Source organism: Erinaceus europaeus, chromosome 22, assembly GCF_950295315.1.
Source record: "Erinaceus europaeus chromosome 22, mEriEur2.1, whole genome shotgun sequence".
In the NCBI taxonomy this organism is placed as follows: domain Eukaryota; kingdom Metazoa; phylum Chordata; class Mammalia; order Eulipotyphla; family Erinaceidae; genus Erinaceus; species Erinaceus europaeus.
This window is the reverse complement of record NC_080183.1, coordinates 1200706-1225112: the sequence shown is the minus strand read 5'-3', so window position 1 is coordinate 1225112 and position 24407 is coordinate 1200706. Positions and strand designations below refer to the sequence as shown.

The window sequence follows — 24407 nt, the reverse complement described above, 5'->3', positions numbered from 1 at the left end:
GGGGAGCTGGCAGGGGGTTACAGCTTGACCCTGCAGTCCCCAGTGAGCCCCACACGTGGGCCAGCTGCTGAGATCGGAGAGGAGGAGACATCCCCAAATTGGCAGGTTCATGGGCAAGGCTCACCAGGACAGAAGCCAGGGCAGAGTTTGCACCGTCCCCACTTGGGGTCTCCTGTGGTGGGACTCAGTCTATGAGCTGAGAGGAAGTGAAAGTGTAGCCTAACAGTCACACTACAGGCAGCAGGGCATGGATGAGGCCTGGGAGGAGAGCTACTTCTCCCCACCCCTGGAGAAAGGGGCAGGAAGGGCTCTGGGAGTGAGTGGGGTGCTCAGTCATCTCTAATGGGGTGCAGGGAAAGGATGCTCCAGGTCAGACCAGTGGTTCCCACAGTCACCGTGAACTACATTCCCTGGGATTTGGGGGTGGGGCTGCTTTCATTGTTGGTTCCCGCCTGCACCCCAAAGTGGCCAGGCACCCTCACCCTCCTTCATGACACAGGGACTTGGGGCCACCAGTCTGGCAGGCAGTGGCTGTGATTAGGTCTGAGAGGCTGCACGTCTTGTTTTCAGTGGCTCTCTCCCAGCTTTCTGAAATGAACTGTTTCATTCCCTGAATTTTTGTTTTGATGAAACTCACCAGAGGTGGACGATGGACATACAGTTCAGCAGCATTGAGTAATGCATCATTGCACAACTGTCCCTGCCACCTGTCTCCATAGCTCGTTCTCCCCAAGTTGAGACTCGTCTCCCTGTGCCAGGACCCTCGTGTGAGTGGACTCTCCAGAGACGGATGACTCTGCTCAGCATGACGGCCTTAGGATTCATCCAGGTTGTAGCCTACACCGGAACTTTCTTCTTGTTTGAGACTCAGAAATATTCTGATTGTTTGTCTACTGCTATGGAATTGTAGGGGGGGAATGCATGTTGGTCTGTGTCTGAGCCCAGATGCAGGGCCCTGACTCCTTGCACCTTGCTGAAGGATAAGAGCCTATCTTGTTCTAATATTTATCTTTGAGCTCATCCTTGAGCTCCTGACCCTTGTAAATTCCTGATAAGAGCATGCGGCATCTCTGACACTCTGGTCTTTCTCTCTACACTTGTTTATGACCACACAGGTCTCAAGGCCCTTTGAATGTCCTGCATGATAGCAGCATATTTTTATTTTTTTAATTATCTTTTTTATTTATTAGATAGAGACAGCCAGAAATTAAGAGGAAAATGGGGTGATAGAGAAGGAAGAAGACAAAGAGACACCTGCAGCCCTGCTTCACCACTCAAAAAGCAGGTGTGTCTTGATCCCAGGTCCATGCGCATTGTAATATGTGTACTTAACCAGGCACACCACCACTAGCCCCCGCATATATGTGGGGGGGTCACTAGTTGCCAGAAGAACAGCGCCAGGACCAGAAGCTTTGATCTCTCAGCTCACCCCCACACTCTGGGAAGGAGCAAGTTCTGGAGGTTGAGTTAATCATCAATCACACCTCCCTGATGAAGGTATAAAAACTCTGCCATCTTGGCATTCCAAGAGCTTCTCCAAGAGCCAGCCCATCTTCACGTGAACAGGGGTGATGCCTGTGGAAGCCACGTGGACAAGGATTCCTGCTCCCACAGCCCTTCTGGACCACGGCAGATAAACCTCTGCCTGACCATTCCCCGTCTTTTTTAGGCCCTGGTAATCACTCAGCAGGCATCAGTAAGTGTTGCCCTGGGTCCTGTGGTACACTCCACCAGTTGACAATTCCACGGAGGGGGTGTGGGGAGCACTCAGAAATGCAGGTGATGGTCTGGGACTTGGAGGTGGCTTTGGAGGTTAGGGCAGGCTCGAGGCACTGAGCCCCTAGCTTGTGAGCTCTGACGTGATCTCCAGGTAGATAGATATGCCAGAAGCCCAGCTGGGGACAGGGAATGGCTCAGCGTGTGTCACAGCCACACATCTGGGTCAGCCTGGAGGGTGGCAGGAGGGTTGAGAGAAAAGGAGAAAACTAGGAGTGTCTTCCTAAGAACTACAATTTTTGTTTGCCCAACAACTGATGGCCACTTGAGTTGTTAGCATTTGGGGGAATTGGGAGCCGTGCCATTGGGAATGTCAGAGTGTACAAACATCTGTCTGGGCCCCTCTGCCAACTCTTGTGTGTATAGACTCAGAAGTGGGATTATTGAATCAGGGTCCCTGTGTGTAATTTCTCCACACATTGCCGTGTTTGATTTCTTCCCACACGACGATGCAGCCGGTTTCCAAAGTCCCCACATCCATGTCAGCGCTCACTTGCTCTTCTGTTGATGTTCTGTTTTGTTTTCATAACTGTCACCCTTGAAAGTGTGATCTGTGTCTCATTGTAGTTTTGATTTGAACTTCCTTCACAGTTGCTGGCTGAATATTATTTCCTGTGCTGATTGGCTCAGTGACATCTCTGAAGAAATGCTGTTGTTGTCAAGTAGGCCAACAGACAGGAAAACCAGTGATCCCTTCAGTGGGGGTTGAGGTGTGGTACCCCACACCTGTCTTGCAGAGAGCAGATTACAACCAACTGCAAATGTGCCAAAGTACCCAGGAAGGGCCCGAGAACAAGATGGACAGAACACTGCTGCAACTCCTGCACACAGTAGAGCTTAGAGCAAATGCTGCCCGGGAAAAGCACCCACTCTGGCGACCCTAGCACCCCAAACAGCTTGGCTCACCCCATTCTCAGGGAGAATGTCATTTTGCTGGAGCATAGGATTGAAAGGTGCTAAATGGAAGAACTGTCACCCACTCTGGCTCCCTGCGGGGGGTCCTGTACCTCAAGCAGGCAGAGACGGGGGGGTTCTTCCTAGGTATTGTCGGGGAGGGGGGTTGGGATGCCCCCCTGGGGGTCCAGGATGCTGGAAACTCTTATGTCCTGAATCTAAAGGTTCCCTTGGGAAAGACAAGCTCAACTCACTCCAGCAAACTCTCTGAATTTTGCTTTTAAATCATAATTGGACAGTCCCAAAGAGAAGAACTAAAACAGCCAAGAGAACTTAACCAGTGGGCTCAGTCTGTGCTCTGCTCCTTCCAAATGTCCCCTTGTTCCACTACAAGACTCTTCTCTGTCTGATAGGACAGAGAACAGTTCTGATGGAAGCAGGAGGCGGGGTGGGGGGAGGAGAGAGATACTGATGGCCTGTTTCACGGCTCTCAAAGCTCCACCCCCACCCCACCCCCACAGGTGGTGACTGGGGACTTGAACCTGGGTCCTTGTGCATGGTGATGTGTGTTCAACTGGGTGTGCTACCACCCAGCCCCTATTTCTCATCTTTTGTGTGGATATTATCATGACTCAACCAGATAGAGCTGCCACTTTCACTCTAGCCAGGTAGACCGTCTCCAGAAAGACAAATACTTCTCTGGTGCTGTCCTAAACCTTGGGTCAGAGCATCCTCTCTCTCTCTCTCTCTCTCTCTCTCTCTCTCTCCTCCCCCTTTTCTGGCAACTACTTTGCTCTTCATTCACTCTTCCAGGGTGTGAATGAGAATTGGCATAGGCTCAGTCAAGTGACTAGAGACAAGCTGTCCAGCTTTCTGGACTTGTCTCCAGTTGATGGATTTGTCTCTGACAGAGGTTCTGCTTCATGATGAGTTGCATTTCCTGGCTGAGTCTTATCTCCCAGGAAACCTCAAATTCAGTCTGGGCACAAAACTGCGACTCTCCTCTGGCTGCCCCCATCTTGCTCCTGCCAATTTCCCCAGACCTCCCAGACCTTGGCTTCTCTCTTTTCTTCCCAGATGAGAAACCAAGTTTCAGCCATTTCATTCAATACCCTCACTATCTCACCCATAAAACCAAGTTGAATCGCAACATGAGTCCTTGGTAAAGGGGGCAGACACTCCACACAGTACCACTGGCCTCAGTACTGGGCTGGAGGATCAATACGGAGGACGAGCCAGGCAGTGGCTCACCTGATCAAGTACACACATCACCATGCACAAGGACCTGGGTTTTGAGTCCCCAGTCCCAACTTGTGGGGTAGAAGCTTCTCAAGTGATCAAAATCAGGCCTGCTAGTGATTTTCTTTTTCTCTGTCTCCCAGAGCCCCTCTCAATTTCTCTGTCTCTATCCAAAATAAATAAATAAAAGATATTTTAGGACAAACAGCACTCTAGTCTTTCTCCCTTCCTCAAATAAATAAATATAAATTGAAGAAAGGAAGGAAGGAAGGAAGGAAGGAAGGAAGGAAGGAAGGAAGGAAGGAAGGAAACCCACTAATGGGAGCCTAAAGTTCTGATACCCTTCTGAGTTTAAACCAAAGCTGTTGCTATTTCTCCCTTGTGCTGTTCAGACAGCCCTGCCAGATACAAATGTCCTATTTGTCCCCACTGGTGCTTTGAATATGTCATGTGGGTGGGTCTTTAACCCTTCTGAGGCCCCACTTGTGCTTGGAGCCTGCTGGCTGGTCTGAAGGTTGGGTGATGTTTGTGTGCGCAGTCAATGTCAGCATTGGGCAGGTAGCTGATAGATCACAGCAGGCTGAATTCGCACTTTAGGGGGAAGAAATGGAAGCCCAGCTAGCTGGCTGTCTGGTCTGTTCACACAGGCAGGCCACAGGAGGACGCAGACCATGAGTGCAGTCTTCTCCGGGGTCCTCTGTCTACTGTTCTGTGGCATGGCACCCCACACCCTCTAACAAGCACCATTGACCCTGCAGGGCTTGGCCACCTGGGATGATGCTGTTCACGCTGTCCATCTGTCTGCTGTGGCTCTGTGCCAGCAGCCCCCAGACGGCCCAGGCGGAGCTAGATACCAGCAGAGATGAACGTCAGCTGGCTCCCAACAATGCTGACTTTGCCCTCAAGCTATATAAGCACCTCGTGGCCTCAGCTCCTGGCGAGAACATCCTCATCTCCCCCATCAGCATCTCCATGGCCTTGGCCATGCTGTCCTTGGGCATTCATGGGCACACACGCACACAGATCCTCCAGGGCCTGGGCTTCAACCTCACGCAGATTCCCGAGGCTGAGATCCACCGGGGCTTCCAGCATCTCCGCGGCCTCCTCGGAGAGCCAAGCAGCAGCGGGGAGCTGGCCATGGGCAACGCCTTGTTCTTCAACCGAAGCCTGGATCTGGGGGAGTCATTCTTGACAGTCAGCAAGCGCTATTACGCTCTGGAGGGCCTGGCTGCAGACTTCCAGGACTGGGACCTCGCTGGCAGGCAGATCAATGAATTTGTCAAGAACAGAACCCAGGGCAAGATCTCAAACTTGTTTTTGGAGCCAGAGGACTCAGCCCCCCTCATCCTGGTCAACTACATCTTCTTCAAAGGTACAGCCGATGGGTCCCTCTCACTGTTTTCTAGGTCAGCGGCATCCAGAGCCAGGAGGTAGGTCTGCTGGTAGCACACATGTCTTATCAGGCATGAAGCCCTGGGTTTGGGCGCCAGCACTACAAGGGAACACCGTGGGTAGATCCATGGGGCTGTGCTGTGTTGTTTCTCCTCTCCCTCTCCCTTTCTCTCTTTTTCTTCTAAAAATAAAAAAATGAAAGCTTTGGCCTGGGGCCATTGTAGTCATGAGTGCACAGAAAAAGAAAGACACGTCAGAGTCATCGAAACCCAAGCTGAGGGCAGGCAGAACAGCTCACCTGCATATTGTGCTGCGCAGTTTGCTGTGTGTGTGGCCCAGATGTGAGCCTGGCCTCTGTACTGAAGTGAGCTTTAGTGCTGTGATCTCCTTCACCACTTCTCTCTGCCTTTCGAAAAGATGGAAGGAAATAAAGAAAGAAAAGAAAAGGAAGGAAGGAAGGAAGGAAGGAAGGAGAGAAAGAAAAGAAGAAAGAAAGGAGAGGAAGAAAGGGAGAAAAAGAGAGGTGAAGTTAGGAAGGAAGGGAGAAAAGGAGAGAAAAATGAGAAGGAAGGGAGGGAGAGAGGGAGGGAAGAAAGAGAAGGGAGGAAGGAACGATGAAGAAAGGAGAGGAGGGAAGGAAGAAGGGACCAGGCAGCGGCACATCCTGTTGAGCAACCAGGAGTGAGGGCCTAAGTTCAAGCCCCTGATCCTCACCTGCAAGTGTATATCTTTCTCTCTCCCCCTCACCTCTCAATTCCTCTCTGTCCTATCAAATAAAACAGAAGGGGGAAAAGGAGGAATGACTACTGGGAGTGGTAGATTCATAGTGTCAGCACCAAACCCCAGAGATAACTTTAGTGGCAATAAAAAAAAACAAACACCTAATTAATTAACTTGATTGAAAGAGAGAGTGAGAAGAGAGAGAGAGAGAGAGAGAGAGGAAAACCCAGGCTGCAACGTTACAGTCTTGGGCAAAGCCTCTATGTCACATAGTGCCTAGACCAGAGGTGGAGGTGTGGGTCTGTGAACCTCTGGTTCGGATTGTCTCAGGAAGGTGGACGCACAGAGGAGTTGGAGCCTCTCACAAGCTCTTGCTGGCTGGTGTGAGGCCCAAGCAGGTACCACACGAGTCTGGCAGCCCCACACTCCACAAATAGTAGGCAAGATCCAGGAGGAGTCAGACCTGGGGCCAGGACTACAGCCTCAGAGCAGAGGGCTCTCGCCCGCCAGGGCCTCCCAGACTGCTCCAGGCGGCCTCCTGCACACACTGTCCACTTCTGACCAGACCCGCATCAGCCACACCCCGTCCCTCTCACCTGATGCAGTGAGGTTTTCTGAGATGTCTGTCCATAAAAATCGCCAGATGCCGGGATAGCCTGAGGGTGCTTCTTCCCGAGCAAGTACTCTCTGGGCTGGAGAGAACTCGACTGGAGCCAACCTAGGCTGCTGCGTGGGAGAGGGATCAGGAACTCGTGCCAGGCTAGCGTCGAAGGAGAGAGACTCTGGGACTCTCGGAGCCAGAAGGCAATTCAATCTTTAATCAGAAGAGCATCTGTATTTATACTCGCCAAGAAGGAACTAGTAGGGTGGAAAACAGGATATGACGTGGAGAGGGTGGAGGAGCCAAAAGAGAGTGCAAGCTAGTGGTGGAAAACAGGGTGTGACTAGGAGAGGGGGCAGAGCAAAAGGAGAATGCAAACCAGTGAGATTAAATCAGTGCCCTGCAGGCAGGGCGGTTCTCAGGTAAAACAGTGATTATGTAAATAGACCACCACATTAAGCAGGGGGGAGCTGGCGTACTGCCAACAGCCAAGGAGGCAGGACATTTCAACAGAGCCCACACCCCACCTACTGGAGCAAAACCTCCTCAGGGAAGTTCTAGGATCTGTATTTTCAATCCCCAAATTGGGGGTGGTTCTTCCTGATAATCAAGTTTACACTCCTCACAGCTGGTGGCCCCAAGACCTGACTTTCCCATTCATCCCTCCAACCCCTGCTTCAAGCCCTTTCCTGCTCTCTGGATTCCCTCTTCCACTTAAAGTTATTTCTGTGATAGATGGAGAGGGAGAGAACCACTCCACGAGTCTATTTTAAAAAGTGTTTATTTATTGGATAGACACAGAGAGAAATTGAGAGGGAAGGGGGAGATAGGGAACGAGGGAGAGGTACCTGCAGCCGTTTCACCACTTGTGAAACTTCCCCCTTGCCAGTGGGGACCAAGGGCTTGAACCCAGGTCTTGTGCACTGTAGTGTGTGCTCTAGCAGGTAAGCCGCTGCCTGGCTCTTCGCTTCCTCTCTTCTTTTCTTTTCTTTTCTTTTCTTTTCTTTTCTTTTCTTTTCTGTCTTTTTCTTCCTTCCTTTCTTCTTTCCTTTCTTCCTTTTCTATCTTCCTTCTTTCCTCGGTTTTGCCACCAGGATCATCGCCAGAGCTCAGTGCCTGCACTGCTCCATAGCTCCTGGCAGCTTTTTTTTTTCTTTTCATTCTGATACAGAGTGAGAGACAGAGAGAGATAGTGAAGGACAGAGAAAACAAGAGATACCTGCAGCGCTCATGAAGCTGCCTCCCTACCGTTGGGACCAGGGATTTAAACCCGTGCCCCCAGGCATAGGCATCTGTGCTCTCTGCCCACTGATTCCCTCCCCCCCCCCCCGCCCCTTCATCTTCCCCCTTTCACAGGGGCGGTCTGGGACTCCTGCTGGTTAGTAGCTCTAATGGACAGGGCAGCGGTCAGCTGGGCTTTCACTGGCAGGCCTCAGCGTGCAGTCTGGCCTTAGACCTTGAAGCAGACTCCCAGGGAGGCCGAAGCTGGAGAGAGGCCACAGCTTCTTCCATCCCACTCTCTGCCCACTCCTCTGGTCGTATTTGGCAGCCAGCTGCAGTCAGGGAGATAGCTCAGTGGCACAGCACAGGACTTGCATATGTGAGAGCAGCAAGCTTCACACCCTTGGGCCAGCTGGTAGCACTAGTGGGGATGTCCGGGGGTGGGGGGTCAGGAGGCTCCTCCAACCTATTATGGTTTCCTGCTCCCCGCTCAGGCTTGTGGGCACACGGCTTTGACCCAGCCAGGACCCAGGAGGAGAACTTCTACGTGAACAAGACGACGACCGTGAAGGTGTCCATGATGTCCATGTCGAGTGCCATCAGGTACCTGAGGGACCCGGAGCTGCCCTGCCAGGTGGTACAGCTGGAGTACACGGGCAACGGGACTGTCTTCTTCATCCTCCCGGACCAGGACGAGGGGGCGCTGGACACCGTGCTGGCCGCACTGAGCCGGGACACTATTGGCCGCTGGTCCACATCCCTGAGCAGAGTGTAAGCCCTCATCCTTGCCCCCACAGCCTGCTGCTCCCTTGTCTGCTGGAGGCTGTGAGGTCCCACCATGATGAGGTAGACGGGTTGCATGTGGGTGGCTAAAGGATGGGCTGTGGGAACTGTGTTCCAGGGGAATCGCCCTATCTCTTGGCTACCTCTCATGATCTTCTAAAACACATGCATTTGTTTTATGAGATAGAGAGAGAGAGAGAGAGAGAGAGAGAGAGAGAGAGAGAGAGAGAGGAACCAACCAGAGCCCTGCTCAGCTCTGGCTGATGATGGTGGTGCTGAGGATTGAACCTGGGACCTCAGAGCCTCAAGCAGGAAAGTCTTTTGCAGAACCATGGTGCTGTATCTCTTGTTAAATATTTTATTTATTTTTAATCAAATAGATACAGAGAGAGAGAGAGAAAGAGCGAGACCAAACAGCCCTGCTCAGCTGTAGCATCTGATGCTGAAGGGATTGAACCCAGGACTTTGGAGCCTCTGGCAGGAGAGTCTTTTAGCAGAACCATGATGCTGTCTCTGCTGTCCCACCTCCCGTCATTTTTAGATGTGATGCTATGGATAAAGTCCAGAGCCTTGTGTATGCTCCCTAATGCATAAGTTCTCTTCCTTATACATTTTTTTAAAAAGATTGAGCTGCTTATTCATGAGAGAGAAAGAAAGAACCAGAGCAGCACTCTGACCCAAGCCCTGTCGGGGATCAAACTCAGGCCCTCGTATTTTTAAGGCCAACACTGTAGCCACAGCACCACCTCCTGCGCCTCTCCAATCCAGTTAACATATTTTATTTATTTTTTATTTATTTTTAGATAGACAGAAAAGCAGAGAGACTACAACTATTTTTTTAATTTTAAAAAATATTTATTTATTCCCTTTTGTTGCCCTCGTTTTATTGTTGTAGTTATTGTTGTTATTGATGTCATCATTGTTGGGTAGGACAGAGAGAAATGGAGAGAGGAGGGGAAGACAGAGAGGGGGAGAGAAAGACAGACACCTGCAGACCTGCTTCACCACCTGTGAAGCGACTCCCCTGCGGGTGGGGACCCGGGGGCTTAAACCAGGATCCTTATGCCGGTCCTAGCGCTTTGCATCGGAGCTTAACCTGCTGCGCTACCACCCGACTCACAACTATTTATTTTTTAATATTTATTTATTATTTGATAGGTGAGAAAGAAATTGAAAGGAAGCGTAGGTACACAGGAAGAGAGATAGAGAGACACTCGAAACTCCCACCGGCAGTTGGGAACCAGGGGCTTGAACTTAGGTCTTTATGCATGGTAACAGGTGTGCTCAATCAGGTGAGCCACCACCCAGCCCCACAGCTCTTCCGTCTGTAGGAAAGAGAGACACTGCATCCCAGGAGTGCTGTTCATCTTTGTCTTTGCTGCTCCTGCGCACTGTCTTACTTTGAGATGGTCCAAATAATGAGGGCCCTTTCCAGGGGATGTGAGTGATGGGGGGAGACCTAAGCCCTGCTTTAGCACCCCTAGAACTCCCAGGTGCCACCCCTACTGTGCCCACGTGTTGCCAGGGCTTGAACCCAGGGCCCTTTGGCTGGTGAGCCATGCACTCTAGCAGGTGAGTCACCCCCCAGCCTAGGGAATGGTTTCCTAGTCACTCTGGGATCTGATTCAGCTGCAAGAAATCTGTAAGAAAGGGAGGGAGGAAGTAGGTCACAAATGAGTGATGTGTGAAGAGCGATGGTTTATATGCCCAGATGGGGGTCCCCTCCCACCCAGCCTCAGCCCCCAGGGAGGGGCAGACGAGAGTCCACACGCAGGGAGCTGGGCTGGGCAGGCAAGTAGTGGGGACGGAAGGAAGGAAAGGAGGGAGGAAGGAGTGAAGGAGAAGAAAGAGAAAAAAAAGAAGGAAAGAATGAAGGGGGAAGGAAGGAAGGAGGGAGGGAGGAGACAGAAAGAATGAATGAATGAAAGAAAGAAAGAATGAATGAATGAAAGAAAGAATGAATGAATGAAAGAAAGGAGAAAAGGAGAAAGAAAAGAAAGAAGGAAGGAAGGAAAGAGAAAAGCAAAGAAGGAGGGAGGAAGGAGGGGAGTCACCCCTTACATACATGTCTGAGCCAGAGGACAGGAAGCGAGGACAGCAAGAAAAAGTGCAAAGTGACTGAGTGTCAGCCCGCAAACCCTCAATAGAGTGGAAGGAACGATGGAGGCTGCCCGGTGCCCTGCCCTGGCCGTCCCCTTGGGAGCGGGAGAAGTGGCCTCAACCGCAGCAGAGTGGCCTGGGGAGGGAGGGGGTGTGAGGCTGAGAGAGAGACCCAGAGGGATGGAAGGGAAGGCAAGTTCCTCTCGCCCTGCCCCCCCTCCTGTGGCGCTCGGGCAGCAGAAGCAGCTGGCGGGCAGGGGCAGAAGGACCGGGGGACACAGAGTGACACCAGCCCAAAGGAGGCATAACCCCTCTGCTTCCCCTGCAGCCAGATGAAATTGTCCATTCCAAAGGTCTCTATCTCCGGGGTCCACGACCTCTGGAACATCATGGTCACCCTGGGCCTCGTGGGTGACCAGGTGGACCTCTCAGGCATGGCCCAGAAGGACCAGCTCAAGAAGCCCAAGGTAGGCCTTCCAGGTGCCTATCTCCTTTCCTGAAATCCACTGCAGTCCAGGACAGGAAGGTCTCAGGCCCGGGTCCAGTGGCCCAGGACAAAGCGGGGCTCGGCAAGCAGAGTGGAACCATGTCCCCACAGGGTCAGACTCAAAACCCCCCAAGCCATTTTGCTCTGCCAGCCCTCCATTCATTCAGAAAATATTTCTGGGGTGCCTACTCTGTGTCCAACTTTGCCAGGCTGTGTTGAGCCCCCATCCTCAGGCAGGCCCCTCCCTGGTGGAACTCACCAGCTTTGGGTGACAGAGCAGAAGAGAGAGTAGGACAAAGCTGTCAGGAGCCCTCACTGCCACCCAGAACATGAGGTTTGGCCACTGTGGCACAAGGCACAGAGTAGTGGCTCAGTAAAATGTGCAATGGGTGATGCTGGCATGAGTCCTGCCTACTGCCTTGGCAGGTGGGTAATTCACCCGGCCCAGGCTGGTGCCCAACTTATCACAGAGATGGAGACTTTCATCATGACATCTGATCAGGGATCCTGTTGGACGACAAACTCACTTCCCAAAAAACTCATTGCAGGAGGGCTTGTCCCCCTCATATTCGTGCCCAGAGCTGTTACCAGTGACAATCCCGACCTCACAAGGCATCCTCCTCCTCTTCCTCTTCCTCCTCCTCCTCCTCCCCCTCTTCATCCTCCTCTTCCTCATTCTCCTCCCCCTTGTCCTATTCCTCTTTCTCATTCCTCCTCCTCCTCCTCCTCCTTTCCCTGAGCCAGAGAACAAACCGAGGGTCTAACGTACACACACAGTTCTGCTAAACCTCCTTCCTGACCCAATTTTTTAAGAATTCTGTAGAATTTTAGAGGAACCGGGTGGTGGTGCGCCTGGTTGAGCACACAGGTTGCAATACACAAAGACCTGGGTTCAAGCCCACAGCTCTCACCTGCAGGGGGAACTTTGCATGTGTTGAAGTAGGTCTGCGGGTATCTCTCTGTCTCTCCCCTCTCTATTTCCCTTTCCCTCTTAATTGTTCTCGTTCTGATCAAATAAATGAATACATAAATAAAATTATAAAAATAGCAACAATTCTATACTTAAAGAGGATAACCAGGGAGATATACCATTCCACCAACCACAGAGTTCTCTTGGTGCTGTCTTTGGTGTCACCATATGTCGCCCAGGATTGAACCCAGGGCCTCACATGGGAGCCTTTGCTCTCTGAACCATACACTCACCCCTCCCTCCTCCAGGATGTTAAGTAGCCAGTTCTGAGCCCCTCGAGGCTTGAGGCTTCTTATACCAGCTGCATAAGCGTACTGATGTGACAGTCTCTTCTACTCTCTGTCCTAACAGAGGGGCCTCATCAGTTGGGGAATATCCTGCAGAAATGTATCCTAGTTCTTTTTTTAAAAATGTTTTTTATTAGGTAGAAAAGGGAAAAATCAAGAGGGGAGGGAGAGATAGAGAGGGGGTGAGACAGAGAGACACCTGCAGCCTTGCTCCACTGCCGGGGGAGCTTCCTGTTGCAGGTAGGGAGCAGGGGCTTGAACCTCGGTCTTTGAACATGGTGATGCCTGGCCCCTGGATACCTGGTTCTTTATCAAAAGAAGAAGAAAGGGAGCCACAGATCCTGCGGCTTGCCCACTGGTAGGTTGAGTTTGAACCAGGAGATGCCTAACCTCCACAGGATGGGGCCCACCAGCTCCCAGGAGGGAAGAAAGGGAGGAAAGAAGGAAGGGAGGGAGGAAGGAAGGAGAAATCAAGCAGGTGCCTGGGTCTGGGAGGTGAACAGACCTCAGCTCTAATCTGGGGGCTGCCACCAGGCCAGAAGCCAGCAGGAGACTGAGCCCCTCTCTGCCTCCTGAGAACGGTGGCTGTGGGGGGGGTGGGGGGATCTGACACCAGGCTTGGAAGGCTCCGGGGGGACTCACTCCACCTCCTGCCCTCACCCACAGGTGCTGCACAAGGCGGTGCTGCAGGTGGACGAACAGGGTGCTGAGCCCGCCCCACCCACCCTGAGCAAGAAGTCGGACCCTGAGCCCATAACCGTCCAGTTCAACCAGCCCTTCATGGCCATGGAGTTCGACCACTTCACCTGGAGCAACACCTTCCTGAATTTTGTTGTGAACCCAAGCTAAGGCCTGTGTCTTCGGACACGAGGGACCCCACAAGACTCTTCCGGGATGGGGGCCTTCCCCAGTCTTCTCCGGTTCTCCTCTCCTCTCGTAACTGCCACTGTGCCTGACAGAAGTACAGCTGCTAGTCAGACCCCCAAAATGGACTGAGTGTGGGCTGTTGGGTCGGACCCTGGAGTCAGGGAGAGCTAGGGGCTGGGAACTTTGAACCTAGTCATTGGTGTGTCCGTCTGCCAACACTAGACAGGCCCTGGGAACCATCCCCACCCCTACTTCTTTCTCAGGGGAGGAGCAGGAGACCCAGAGCCCTCACTTCTCCCCATGGCAGGAAGTCACAGAAGGTGGGGATGCAGGGCCCAGTCCAGCTCCACCATCCAGTCAGTCAGGAGGAGAGTAGGGGGAAAGAGCCTGAGAATCAGGGAGAGCTGGACTGCAGGCTTCTAGCCCTTCCCCACCCCCACCTTACCCCCAAATATAAAAGTAGCCATTCTTTTCTTGAAGGAGAGAAAGATGAATCTGAATAAGAGATACCCCAGCCTCAACACAGTCCAATAAAATCTTTTCCCTTTGTGCAAAAAGACTTCTGTGCAGTTTTGTCTTGGATCTGTTGTCAAGGTGCTGGGAGGGCCTATGGTAGCATGATTCTTTATGTACATGTCTGCACGTTTGAAAGTATTTCTAAACAAAAAGGACAGAAAAAAACCATGAAAGTCAAAATGCAATAGGAAGGCATCTTTAGAGCCTTGGGAGAGAGTGGGAGTGGGGAAACGGTGTTCAAAGGATGGTAAAGGGGAGGGCACACAGATATTTTTTTCCTCAAAGGAAAGCTGAGAAGTTTATGGCCTCCAGAAAATGTTACAGTTTGGAGGCAGAAAAAAAAACAAGATTCCAGATGGAAACTTGGAGAGACAAAGAAGGGGAAGGGATAAAATAAAGGACAGGAGGGTTGGGGGGACATGAAGAGAGGAGATGAATAGTCATCTACATTGAGAAAATTATAATCCCCTCAGTGATGCAAAATTAGAACAAACGAGAAAGTGTTCATTCTTGAGTGTGATGACTCACAGTCATAACCTAACCTATCACTTCAATAGTATCAGACAGGAAACCACCTCGCACGTTCCTTTCTGGAGAAAAACAGGGTGGTTCCAAAGTCCATGTAGAAAAATAAACAAAAGAACATTCACAAAGACATTGAGGAGGAAGAGAGGTGGAGAGGCCAGGAGATAAGCTATAAGATAAATAAATCTTATAAATAAGATATGTTATTTATTGGATAGAGACAGAGAGAAATTGAGAGGGAGGGGAGAGACCTGCATCACTGTTTCACCATTTGAGAAGCTTTCCCACTGCAGGTGGGGACCAGGGGCTTGAACCCAGGTCCTTGTGCACTGTGATGTGTGCGCTCAACCAAGTACACCACCGCCTGCCCCCGAGAGCAGCAGACCTTGAAGCAAACACACAGGCTGTATAACTGCATGAGGCCTGGTGCTTACGTATTTCCACACCTATAGGTGGGCATGTCGCAGATATACAGTTCAAAGTGTAGCGAGCAATTCTCGTATGATTGGAGTCTTAGTGTTCGACGAGGGGCTTTTAAATAAATTGCATGGGGGCACCTGGGTATATTTAAGGTGAAAAGAATAAAATGAGGTCCCCCCACGACATGGAGAAGTAAACTAAAAATCAGAGATCTAATTTTTATTTAAAAACTGTCAAGTGTGAGAAGAACACATGGGAGACCCCCTCCGTCAAACTAGCTTTTAAGCATTCATCAAAGCCTAGAGCAGACTAAAGAGAGCTGGCAGGACAGCCCTGGGTGGCACCTGCTTTGTGAAGCAGGCCACTTGGGTTGGAGCCCTGCCCCCAGTTCACTGGGGGAAGCTCAGTCCTGCGGGGCTCATCCCTCTCTCTCTGCCTTCCTACCTCAAGAAGTTAGCCCAGAGGCTAACTTTAGCAATCAGGGGGAGAGAGAGAAAGAGAAGAAAAAAGGAATAAAGAAAATAAAGGAAGGATGGAAGGAAGGAAGAGAGAAAGAAAGAAAGAAAGAAAGAAAGAAAGAAAGAAAGAGAAGGTGGGTAGTGACTGGTCAGTAACACCACTAGTTGAGAGCACGTGTTACAGTGTGCAAGGCCCTGAGTTCAGGCTCTGGCTTCTCACCTGCAGGGGGAAAGCTTCCTCTCTATTCCTTCCACCTTTCTGTCCTATCCAATAAAAAGTAAAAATGGGAGCAGTGGCTCCATCTTTCAGGCAGTAACCCTAGTGGCAATAAATTAAAATAAAAACAAGAGGAAAGAAATCGGCTTTTCATGCCTAGAGGACCCTGTGTCTCCCTGTGGGGAGCAGGTCTGAATCACCTCACCCCCTGCTCCCCCCCGTGTGAAGCCCAGCTGGGTGAGGGACTCAGGAGGCCAGTATGGGGTGCTACCTCCACATGCAAGGAGCTGGGTCTCCAGAGCCCTGCTGGAGGGACTTGGGCACACTGGGGGCAGCACAGACAGCAGGGGACATGGGGTGCCTTCCTCTCTCTGAGCAGAGCAGCCTGTCAATCAGTAACAGTCCCGTGGGGACCACACTTTGGAACAGCAAATATTTGCAGCAGGCTTGCACCTGCAAACCCTAACCTTCTGCCCTCTCTCCGAGGCAAGACCCTGGGGCACCAAGGCCACTCACAGGTAAGAGGTGCAGGGGAGACATGGGGTGTTCTCATTCCCCTGGGGGGCTCCCTGGGGCAGGGCTGGGGGCTTGCCCATGACAGGGTCATGGAGCTTTCTCTGCAGGAAGATTTGGGCTCCAGATGTTGAACACCCCCCCAAGGCCAACCACAAGCAGCCTCCTGGCTTTCTGGGGTGGAGGGCTCAGGGGGCACCTTACTCTGGGCACCTTAAGGACAGAAAAGAGAGAGGTACGGGCTTTCTCAAACCCCTTCCTTGGCTTCTGTCTGGGATCACTCACCCTCGGGCTGGGGGTGGCCATCTATACAGCAAACTATCCCCTGTCCCCTTGAGTAGCTGTACCAAGAACTGAGGGGACCAGGGTCCTGTAGAGGGCTGGGCTGAGCTCAGATTAATGACTGGAGACCAATCAACAGAGAAGTACAGAGAAAGAGAGAGATTAGGTTTACAGCAAGAGTGAGCACAGGTGGGGGAAGGTATTGGGGTGCTGGGGTCTTCCCTAATGGCCCTCACAGAGCAGGGTCACTCTTTCCAGGAGTCTCCAAGCCGCTTGAAGGGCCCCCGCTTGACTGGTAAGTTGCAGGAGGCACTTCCCAGCAGTGATTATTCTGGCATGGTGGACGTCTAACGCTTAGAGTGTAGCAAGCCGATGCTAAGTCAGTTTTTACAAATGCAAAAGGGAAAACCCAGAAGAGACCAGAGTGACTGACAGAACCCCTCTTCCAGTGGGGAGGGCAGCCCAAACACTGAATCGAGGAAACACAGTCGTTCACGAGGGCCCACGCAATCCCGTTGCCACTGTCAGCTATCTGACCTGCTGCAGAACGAGGGTCTCTGAACCGGGACAGCAACACCCACCATCCACCCTCCTCAGTCACCACACTGGGGGTCCCACCCACCCAAAGCAGAGCCGGCCTCTGAGAGCCTGGAGCCCTCAGCTGCACCCCAGGGACCCCCCCACCTGTGACATTTATTCACAGTTGCTCAGGAGCTGGGGTCCGAGCTCAAGGATGCTGGGGGCCTGGGGAGGTGGGACAGAGGAGAGCAGGGCTGCCACTAGAGCAAGACCACACTTCTCAGGTGGCTCTGGATGAGATGGCCCAGGTGGCTGAGCCGGGGCTGGGAGGAGGGGTGTGTGTGTCCTCGCCAGGGCAGGGGGTTTTGACCACAAAGTCAGGCCTAGTTAGCACTTGCCCTGACCTCCACCCAACCAGCTAACTCCCCAGCTCTGCAGGAGCTCAGGCTGGGTCCCCAGGACCCAGCTGTAAGGCCTTGAAACCTCAGGAAATATGAAACAGGTGAATAAAAGGTTAAGGAGAGCCAGAAAACGTGGAGATTCAGTGGGTAGAGCACAAGCCCTACTTTGCATGAGAGCTCGAACCCTGGCACCACATGGGAGCATCACAGACCGAACCAGGGAAGCTCACTGAATGGTGGAGTGGTGGTGTGTGCCACCCCTCTGCCTGGAGGCTCTCGCTAGGAACTGTAAGATTTAAAGCGTGGGCTGGGGAAGCCACTTGAGGGTGGCAGGCCTGCAAGAGGCCTTCTGGCCTCACTGTCAGCACCGGGCGTGGCCTAAGCTCTTCCTCCTCTTGCTTCGGTGCTCACGTTGGAAACAGTGAGAAGCTGGGGCACCGGGAGCTGCCGAGACCCGGGCTGTGTGGAGAAGCAGAGCACCTGCCGTTCTTGGGGTAACAAAGGCAGCTTCTAGCCTGGAGGGGTCTCCAGGGGTGAGGCTGGGGGCAGCAGGGAGGAAGTGAGGTCTCCAGAGACTGCACCATGAGTGAGAGGAGGCCTGGGTTCAAGTCCCTGGCCCCCATGGGAGCACCATGCACAGCACCTGGCAAGCACTGGGGATAGTGGAATGGTACTGTGGCGTCACCCTGCCCCCCCCCCCCATGAAAATTTGAGAAACTGGGTCTGGGAGGCTGCTCAGAGGTATGACACACATGAGATCCTGACACCCCACAAAAGAAAAAACACGGCAGTCAAGGAGATGGCACAGTGGCTCTGTAGAGGAATGGCATGCAGAAAGTCCCAGGTTCAACCCCCGGTGTCACCGACATCAGGTGTTCTAGTCAGAAAAAGTCTGAGTGATGTTCCAGTCAGAAAAAAGCAGGGGGAGGGGACCAGGGATTGTGACAAAACAGCAAGCCAGGCACCAGAGAGGAGTCCCCATGGCACTGAAGGGAGCTCAGTGATGAAGTGTCTCCCTTTCCCAGCGTGTCTCTCTGTGGGAATGAAGATGCTGCTTAGAACCACGGGATGGAGTGTGTGCAAGGCTCAGGCTCCACAGAAAACAAAGACAGAAACTCAGGGGCCAGGCAGTAGCACCCCTGGTTAAGTGCACGCACTACTGTGTACAGAGACGTGGGTCCAAACCCCTGGTCCCCACCTGCAGGGGGAACTTCGTTCACGGACGGCGAAGCACAGCCGCAGGCTCTTTCCTTTTTGTCTTTTCTCCCTTTTTCAATTTCTCTCTCTCTATCCAATAATAAATAAATACATAAATAAAATGTTCAATGCATCTTCACCTCAAAACAAAGTAAATATAAATAAATAAATAAATGACAAAACCTCAACCTCTGTCCTTTGCTCTCTCCCGAGGAGGTGGTCGTGCTGCCGAGGGGTGAGCTCCATGCTGACCAGATGAAGCTGGTACTGAGGCCCCTGCTGCTTTGCCTTCTGGCTGAGGGGTGGCTGGCGGCCAGCTGGACCCCAACCCCAAGTCTCCAGGCAGCAGAGGCCTGGGCGGGGCCTGAGAGTCTGCAGAGCCCCACTGCCCAGGCCCAGACCACAGAGGGGACTCTGACTTCTCAGGAACAGCTGGCAGAGGAGGCCGACTGGCTGGAGGCCAGCAGGCAGCTCTCTGAGGGTTCTGCCAACTTGGGGTTCAGCCTGCTCCGCAAGCTTGCCCTGAGGCATGATGACAACATCGTCTTCTCCCCACTTGGCCTGTCCCTGGCCATGGCCATCTTGATGCTGGGGACCACGGGCCAGACCAGAGCTCAGCTGGAGAGCGGGCTGGGCCTGCAGGCCCTGGACCTGAGCCGACCGGGACGCCTACCCACCCTCTTCAAGCGCCTCCGGGACAGCCTCTCCCACAGCCAGGAGCTGGGCCTTGCCCAGGGTAGCCTGGCCTTCCTCCACAAGGACCTGGAGGCCAAGGACACCTTCCTGGCCCTGGCCCAGAGGTATTTTGATACCCAGTGTGTGTCCGTGAACTTCCAGAACGCCTCGCAGGCCCGAGGACTCCTGAACAGCTTTGTTAGCAGGGAGACTCGGGGGAAGGTGCCCAGGCTCCTCGACCGAGTGGATCCTGACACTAAGCTGATCCTGGTGGATTTTATCCTGCTCAAAGGTACCTCCATGCCACCAAGGGACCAAGGCTCCAGCTCTGTCCCCTCTTTCCTTCTGTCTGGGCAGCAGCGTGGGACTGACGCCCCAGAGAGCCAGGGAGCATGGCTGACACTGGCAGGGAATGCGTGGCTGCCCCTGCCACTGGGCTCCCACCCCCAGGCTTACCTGATGGGGCCCCAGCTCTGCTCCCCTTGAACGTCTGACACAGCTTTCGGGTCACTCAAAAGGAGAAGGAAACATGGCCGTGGAGAGACGAGGGGTCACTTCCTGCCTCCTCCACTGTGGGTGGAGAGACGAGGGGTCACTTCCTGCCTCCTCCACTGTGGGTGGAGAGACGAGGGGTCACTTCCTGCCTCCTCCACTGTGGGTCTTTTGTGACCAGGAGCATGCGACAAAGCTTCTTATTCTTGGGTTCTCTTTTTAAAATTTATTTATTTATGAAAGAGGAGGAAGAGGAAGAGCTTCAGTCTGGCACATGCAATGTCAGGGATTGAACTTAGGACCTCTTGCTTGAGGGTTCAACATTTTACTCACTGTGCCACCGCCCAGACTGTTTTCTCTCTCTCTCTCTCTCTCTTTCTCTCTCTCTCTCTCTCTCTCCCTCTCACCTTCCCACTCTCACAGCACTGGGGCATGAATTTATGCCCTCACACATCTTAGTGACCTCCCAGACCCAATCTTTTCATTTTTTTCACTTAGAGAGGCGTGGGGAGAGAGGAGAGACAGAGAGGAGACACTGAAGCAACATGCCTCCGCCAAGCAGCTACTCCAGTGCTGTCTACAGCATTCGTGTGTGGTGCCAGGTTAGAGCCAAGGGATCTCTAGTTTTGTTTTTGATTAATTTAACAATAACTTAGAGCATTCTCAGTGTAAGGGGTCTAGTTTCACATATGTCTGTGTATCAGACCAGAGTCCTTACCATTACCCCAGAGACACCCAGCCCTGCGGCCCTCTCCTCCACTCTCCCTCCAACTTGTCCTGATAACCAGCAGAGTTTTCAACAGTCTTTAGTCAGCCTGACTACTATTAATCTTCTGCAAGTTCTTTTGTTTCACTTATATTGTTATTAAAAACTAGAATTTAATGTATTACTTTTTCCTTAATAGGGGGTGAACAATAAAGGGACAGAGCAAAGGAGAGCTATCAGCAGCTCAGCTCCACCGCTCAGGAAGGTCTCCCCAGGCAGGTGGGGACTGAGGACTTGAACTCAGGCCTTTGAGCATTGCTACATGTGTGTGTTCTACCACTGGCTGTCAGCCAGGCCCCTTATTTCTACTCCATGTGTGTGCAGAATTGTCTGGTGGCTGCCTTTCACTTCCTGCCTTACTGCACAGAGCACCATCACCTCCAGCCCCACCCACCCGGGGCAGACGCCATCTCTCCCGCCTGGCTCCCTGTGTCCACTGTGTCCCCAAGCAGGGCAGTGACTCCACTTCTCCTCTCTCCAGGGAAATGGCTGAACCCCTTCGACCACGAGTCCACCGAGGTCAACACTTTCTACCTGGACAAGTACCAGGCTGTGAAGGTGCCTATGATGTACAGGGCCGGCAAGTTTGCCAGCACCTTTGACAAGAGCTTGCGCTGCCACGTCCTGCAGCTGCCCTACCAGGGGAACGCCACCATGCTGGTGGTCGTCTCAGAGAAAGTGGGTGAGCACCTGACCCTGGAAGACTTCCTGACCACAGCCCTGGTGGAAGAGTGGCTGAGGAACATGAAGACCAGGTACTGCTCTGGCCCTGCACGAGCTCGGTCCCCCTCCTCATCCTCAGTTGGGGGGAGGTGAGGGGTTACTCATAATCGGCTGCTATTTCCAGCTTGGGAGTCAGTAGAGGGATGGAACTGAGACCCCAGAGCCGGGACAGGCGACGGGGCAGGCCTGCACGCAGGGACTGGGCGAGGGAGAGGCCTGGCAGGGGCACCTGGAGCTTTGTGACATGAGTCGGTCCATCCACAGAGGACACGGGGACTGTGAGGGGACCACAGCTTTGTCTTCTGAACCCAGTCACCCCAGAACTAGGTTCAGAAACAAGCCAGAACTGGGTTCAGAAACAAGTCCAGCCAAAGGTCCCTGGTGTTGGCGTCACTGTATTTCTCCTGCAGACCCTCAGGGCCCCACACGGATCTCAAACACGACAGGGGGGAAGGCACAGGTCAGCCAGAAAGACAGGGGCATCCTCAGTGCACCCAGCCCCACAACCCAGCCCCAACTTGACAGAGTGAGAGAGAAAGACAGACGACCACAGGGAGATGAAGGGGTGGGGAGAGAAAGTGAGGGAGAAAGGAAGGAAAGGAGAAAGGGGAAAGGATGGGTGGATGGGTGGGTGGACAAAGTAGGGGGAAATAATCTAGCTCCTAATCACACACCGGGCATCGCTCTGGGCTCTGACATCTGTGATTTTGTTCAATTCCCTAAATTACTTTAATTATTTAAATTTAATTAATTAATTATAATTGTTTAATTATTAATTAGTAATTGCCTGTGAAATTAGTCACTGTGATTAGAAATCAGTCTTAGTGTTGGCATTTTGGGCGGTACGTCACAGAGAACTTTGAGCCTTTTCTAAATTAATTTTTTATCTGTCCATAGTTTTGACATCCCCCCCCCTTTTTTTGAGCCGTAGAAGTCCTCTTTGCAAACTGTACTTTTTCAGAGAGCTCCAGGATCCAAAGCTGGTCTCTGTGCTCTTGGCTACCAGCAGGTGGGCAGTAGCTCACCCATCAGGGGCCTGCAGAATCTAGCGGCAGAAAATCACCATCTTCAGGGCTGCTGGAAGCAAATGGGGTTTTGTTGGTGGTGGTCTGGTTTTAAACCACAGGGAGAAGTACATACAAAGTCAGGGTACCCTTGGCCAAAGAGAATGAGTCACTGGCAGGGAGATCAAACTGGCTTCTGGGGCCTCCCCAGGGACACAGTGCAGTCATCGTGGGCAAGATGGTGCTGCCTGAGGCTCTAGGTCTCAGCTTCAATCCCAGCCACAGCTGAGCAGCTAACATCTGAGAGACTCCAGAGCCAGCGGCGCTGCGCCCGTCTGCAGGACCATCAGAGTGGCCTGGGCGGCGTTCAGTCCGCCAAGACTGGGTGATGGAAAGTACGTTGGAGGGCGAGAGGAAGGGTTCTCTTGACAGTTGGGCACCTAGGGCGTCTGTCTGTCTGTTGTTGCAGAAAAATGGAAGTTTTCTTGCCGAAGTTCAAGCTGGACCAGAAGTCTGAGATGCAGGAGCTGCTCAAAGAGCTGGGGGTCAGCAGGGTCTTCTCTGAGGGGGCTGAGCTGAGCGAGGTCTCTGCGCAGGACCTCAGAGTGTCCCAGGTGAGGGCTAGGCTGGGGACAAGACCGGACCCCAAACTGCAAACTGCCAGAGAGGTAGCTCATAGGCAGGGCACAGCTTGAGCCTGAGTGTGGCCCAGGTTCAAGCCCTGGCTCCACATGAGATGTTATGCAGCACTGAAGGAAGCTCCTTGTGTGCCCCCACCTCAAATACTCAAATATTTTATTATTAGAGAGGGGAGGGGGAGATAGCGGAGAGAGGAGACACACCTACAGCCCTGCTTCACCACTCCTGAAGCTTCCCCCCGCTGGTGAGGATGAGGGGCTTGAACCTGTGTCCTTATGTACTTATGTACTGTGTTTAACCAGGTGCACCACCACCTGGCCCTTTCTCTCTCTTTCTCAAAAAGGTAAGTTCAGGAGCGATAAGATCACATGACCGGGGCCTTGCTGAGAAAGACGTGCACTTCAGTGGGCTCATGTGCCAACTGCAGCACAAAGTCCCATTTAGATACCCAGAGGCTGGAAACGGGTCTCCAGTTGGGTGTTTGAGGACTTTCGAACAGCTTTACTGAGACGTTTCTCCAACTCGTTTCGTATCTGTTATGCGGATCCTCCCTCGCCCAACTCCTGAGGAAAACTACACGCCTGCAGGGAACCAGCTCACAGACTCATTTACATTTTCATGAAGTCACAGCTCTCAGGGTGAAAGAGGGCCCCGAGGTCCCCCTACTCAGGTGCCCAGGACTCTCTCGGTGCTGGGCAGCGGCGCACATGGTAGAGTGCACACACTATAGTGCACAAGGACCCAGGTTCAAGCCTCCAGTCCACATCTATAGGGGGAAGCTTCATGGACGGTGAAGCAGGGCTGCAGGTGTCTTTCTCTCTCCCCTCTGCCTCCCCCTTCCCTCTCAATTTCTCTCTGTCTCTATCCTAAATAAACAATTAAAGAGACTCTCATGTCTGAGACTCTGAGATGAAAGGTTCAAGCCTCATGACCACCATAAGCAGCACTCTGGTCTCTCTCTCATTAAAATAAAATGACTAAAATATCTTAAAGTCCGTGCTCACTAAGTGCTGATTCAGTGAATGTATGCCGGAGTCCTGGGCAGCCCCTGGGGTGTGTCTCTGCTGTCACCTCACATTGCTCTGGCGTAAGCTCGGGCGCTACACTGCTGAATTCCAGGAGCACAGTCTTGTGGGTAGGATCAGAGGGCCGAGGGGCTCTGCTATGGCGCCACTTGTCTACCTGCTGCTTCCTTCTCTAGATGGTACAGAGAGCAGTGATCGAGGTCGATGAGAAGGGAACCGAGGCGGCCGCAGGAACCCTGCTGGAGATCATGGCGTACTCCATGCCCCCCGTCATCAAGGTGGACCGGCCCTTTCACTTCATGATCTATGAAGAGGTCTCCAGGGCGCTCCTATTTCTGGGCAGGGTGGTGAATCCCATGCTCCCGTGATTCGGGACACACAGCACTGCACGGGCCTGGAGCAATGCTGGGTGGGAGGTCTCTGAGCCATCAGCATTGTGGCACTGGGTGGAGGGAGGGTACGCCTCGCCCGTGTCCCGGAAGTCCAGGCCATTCTTAGATGAACCCAAATTATTAAAGTTGAATTTAAGAATCTATTTGTGCCGTCTGCTGGGTGTTTCGAACTTTGCTAGGTTAGTTGATTCTGGTTATGGTGTAAATTCTAAAACTTTTCTCCTAGCGCTGCGAGCGTCCGTAGTGAACAAGAGCTGTTACTGTTTCCCGGCAGCAACAGCTGAAGGGCCACCTTCTCTGTACCCA

General features: G+C 52.6%; 1 protein-coding gene across 1 annotated transcript; it reads left to right on the top strand.

The window, feature by feature from the left end:
- Positions 1-1579: 1579 nt before the first annotated feature.
- Positions 1580-24244, top strand: LOC103118856 (uncharacterized). The gene is made up of 10 exons (XM_007529074.3): positions 1580-1696; positions 4668-5281; positions 8338-8614; positions 11055-11193; positions 13137-13317; positions 15903-15991; positions 18599-19352; positions 20800-21073; positions 22515-22659; positions 23886-24244. The coding sequence occupies exons 2-10, from the start codon at positions 4684-4686 to the stop codon at positions 24075-24077; spliced, it is 2649 nt and encodes an 882-aa protein (XP_007529136.3). The 5' UTR covers positions 1580-1696; positions 4668-4683; the 3' UTR covers positions 24078-24244.
- The last annotated feature ends 163 nt before the right edge of the window (positions 24245-24407 follow it).

Bases quoted from the DNA above. Each gene is read 5' to 3' on its own strand.
- LOC103118856 (XM_007529074.3), top strand. From the start codon at position 4,684: ATGATGCTGTTCACGCTGTCCATCTGTCTGCTGTGGCTCTGTGCCAGC. The intron at 11,194-13,136 runs GTAGGCCTTCCA...CCTCACCCACAG, and splicing joins ACCAGCTCAAGAAGCCCAAG to GTGCTGCACAAGGCGGTGCT. The intron at 21,074-22,514 runs GTACTGCTCTGG...CTGTTGTTGCAG, and splicing joins CTGAGGAACATGAAGACCAG to AAAAATGGAAGTTTTCTTGC.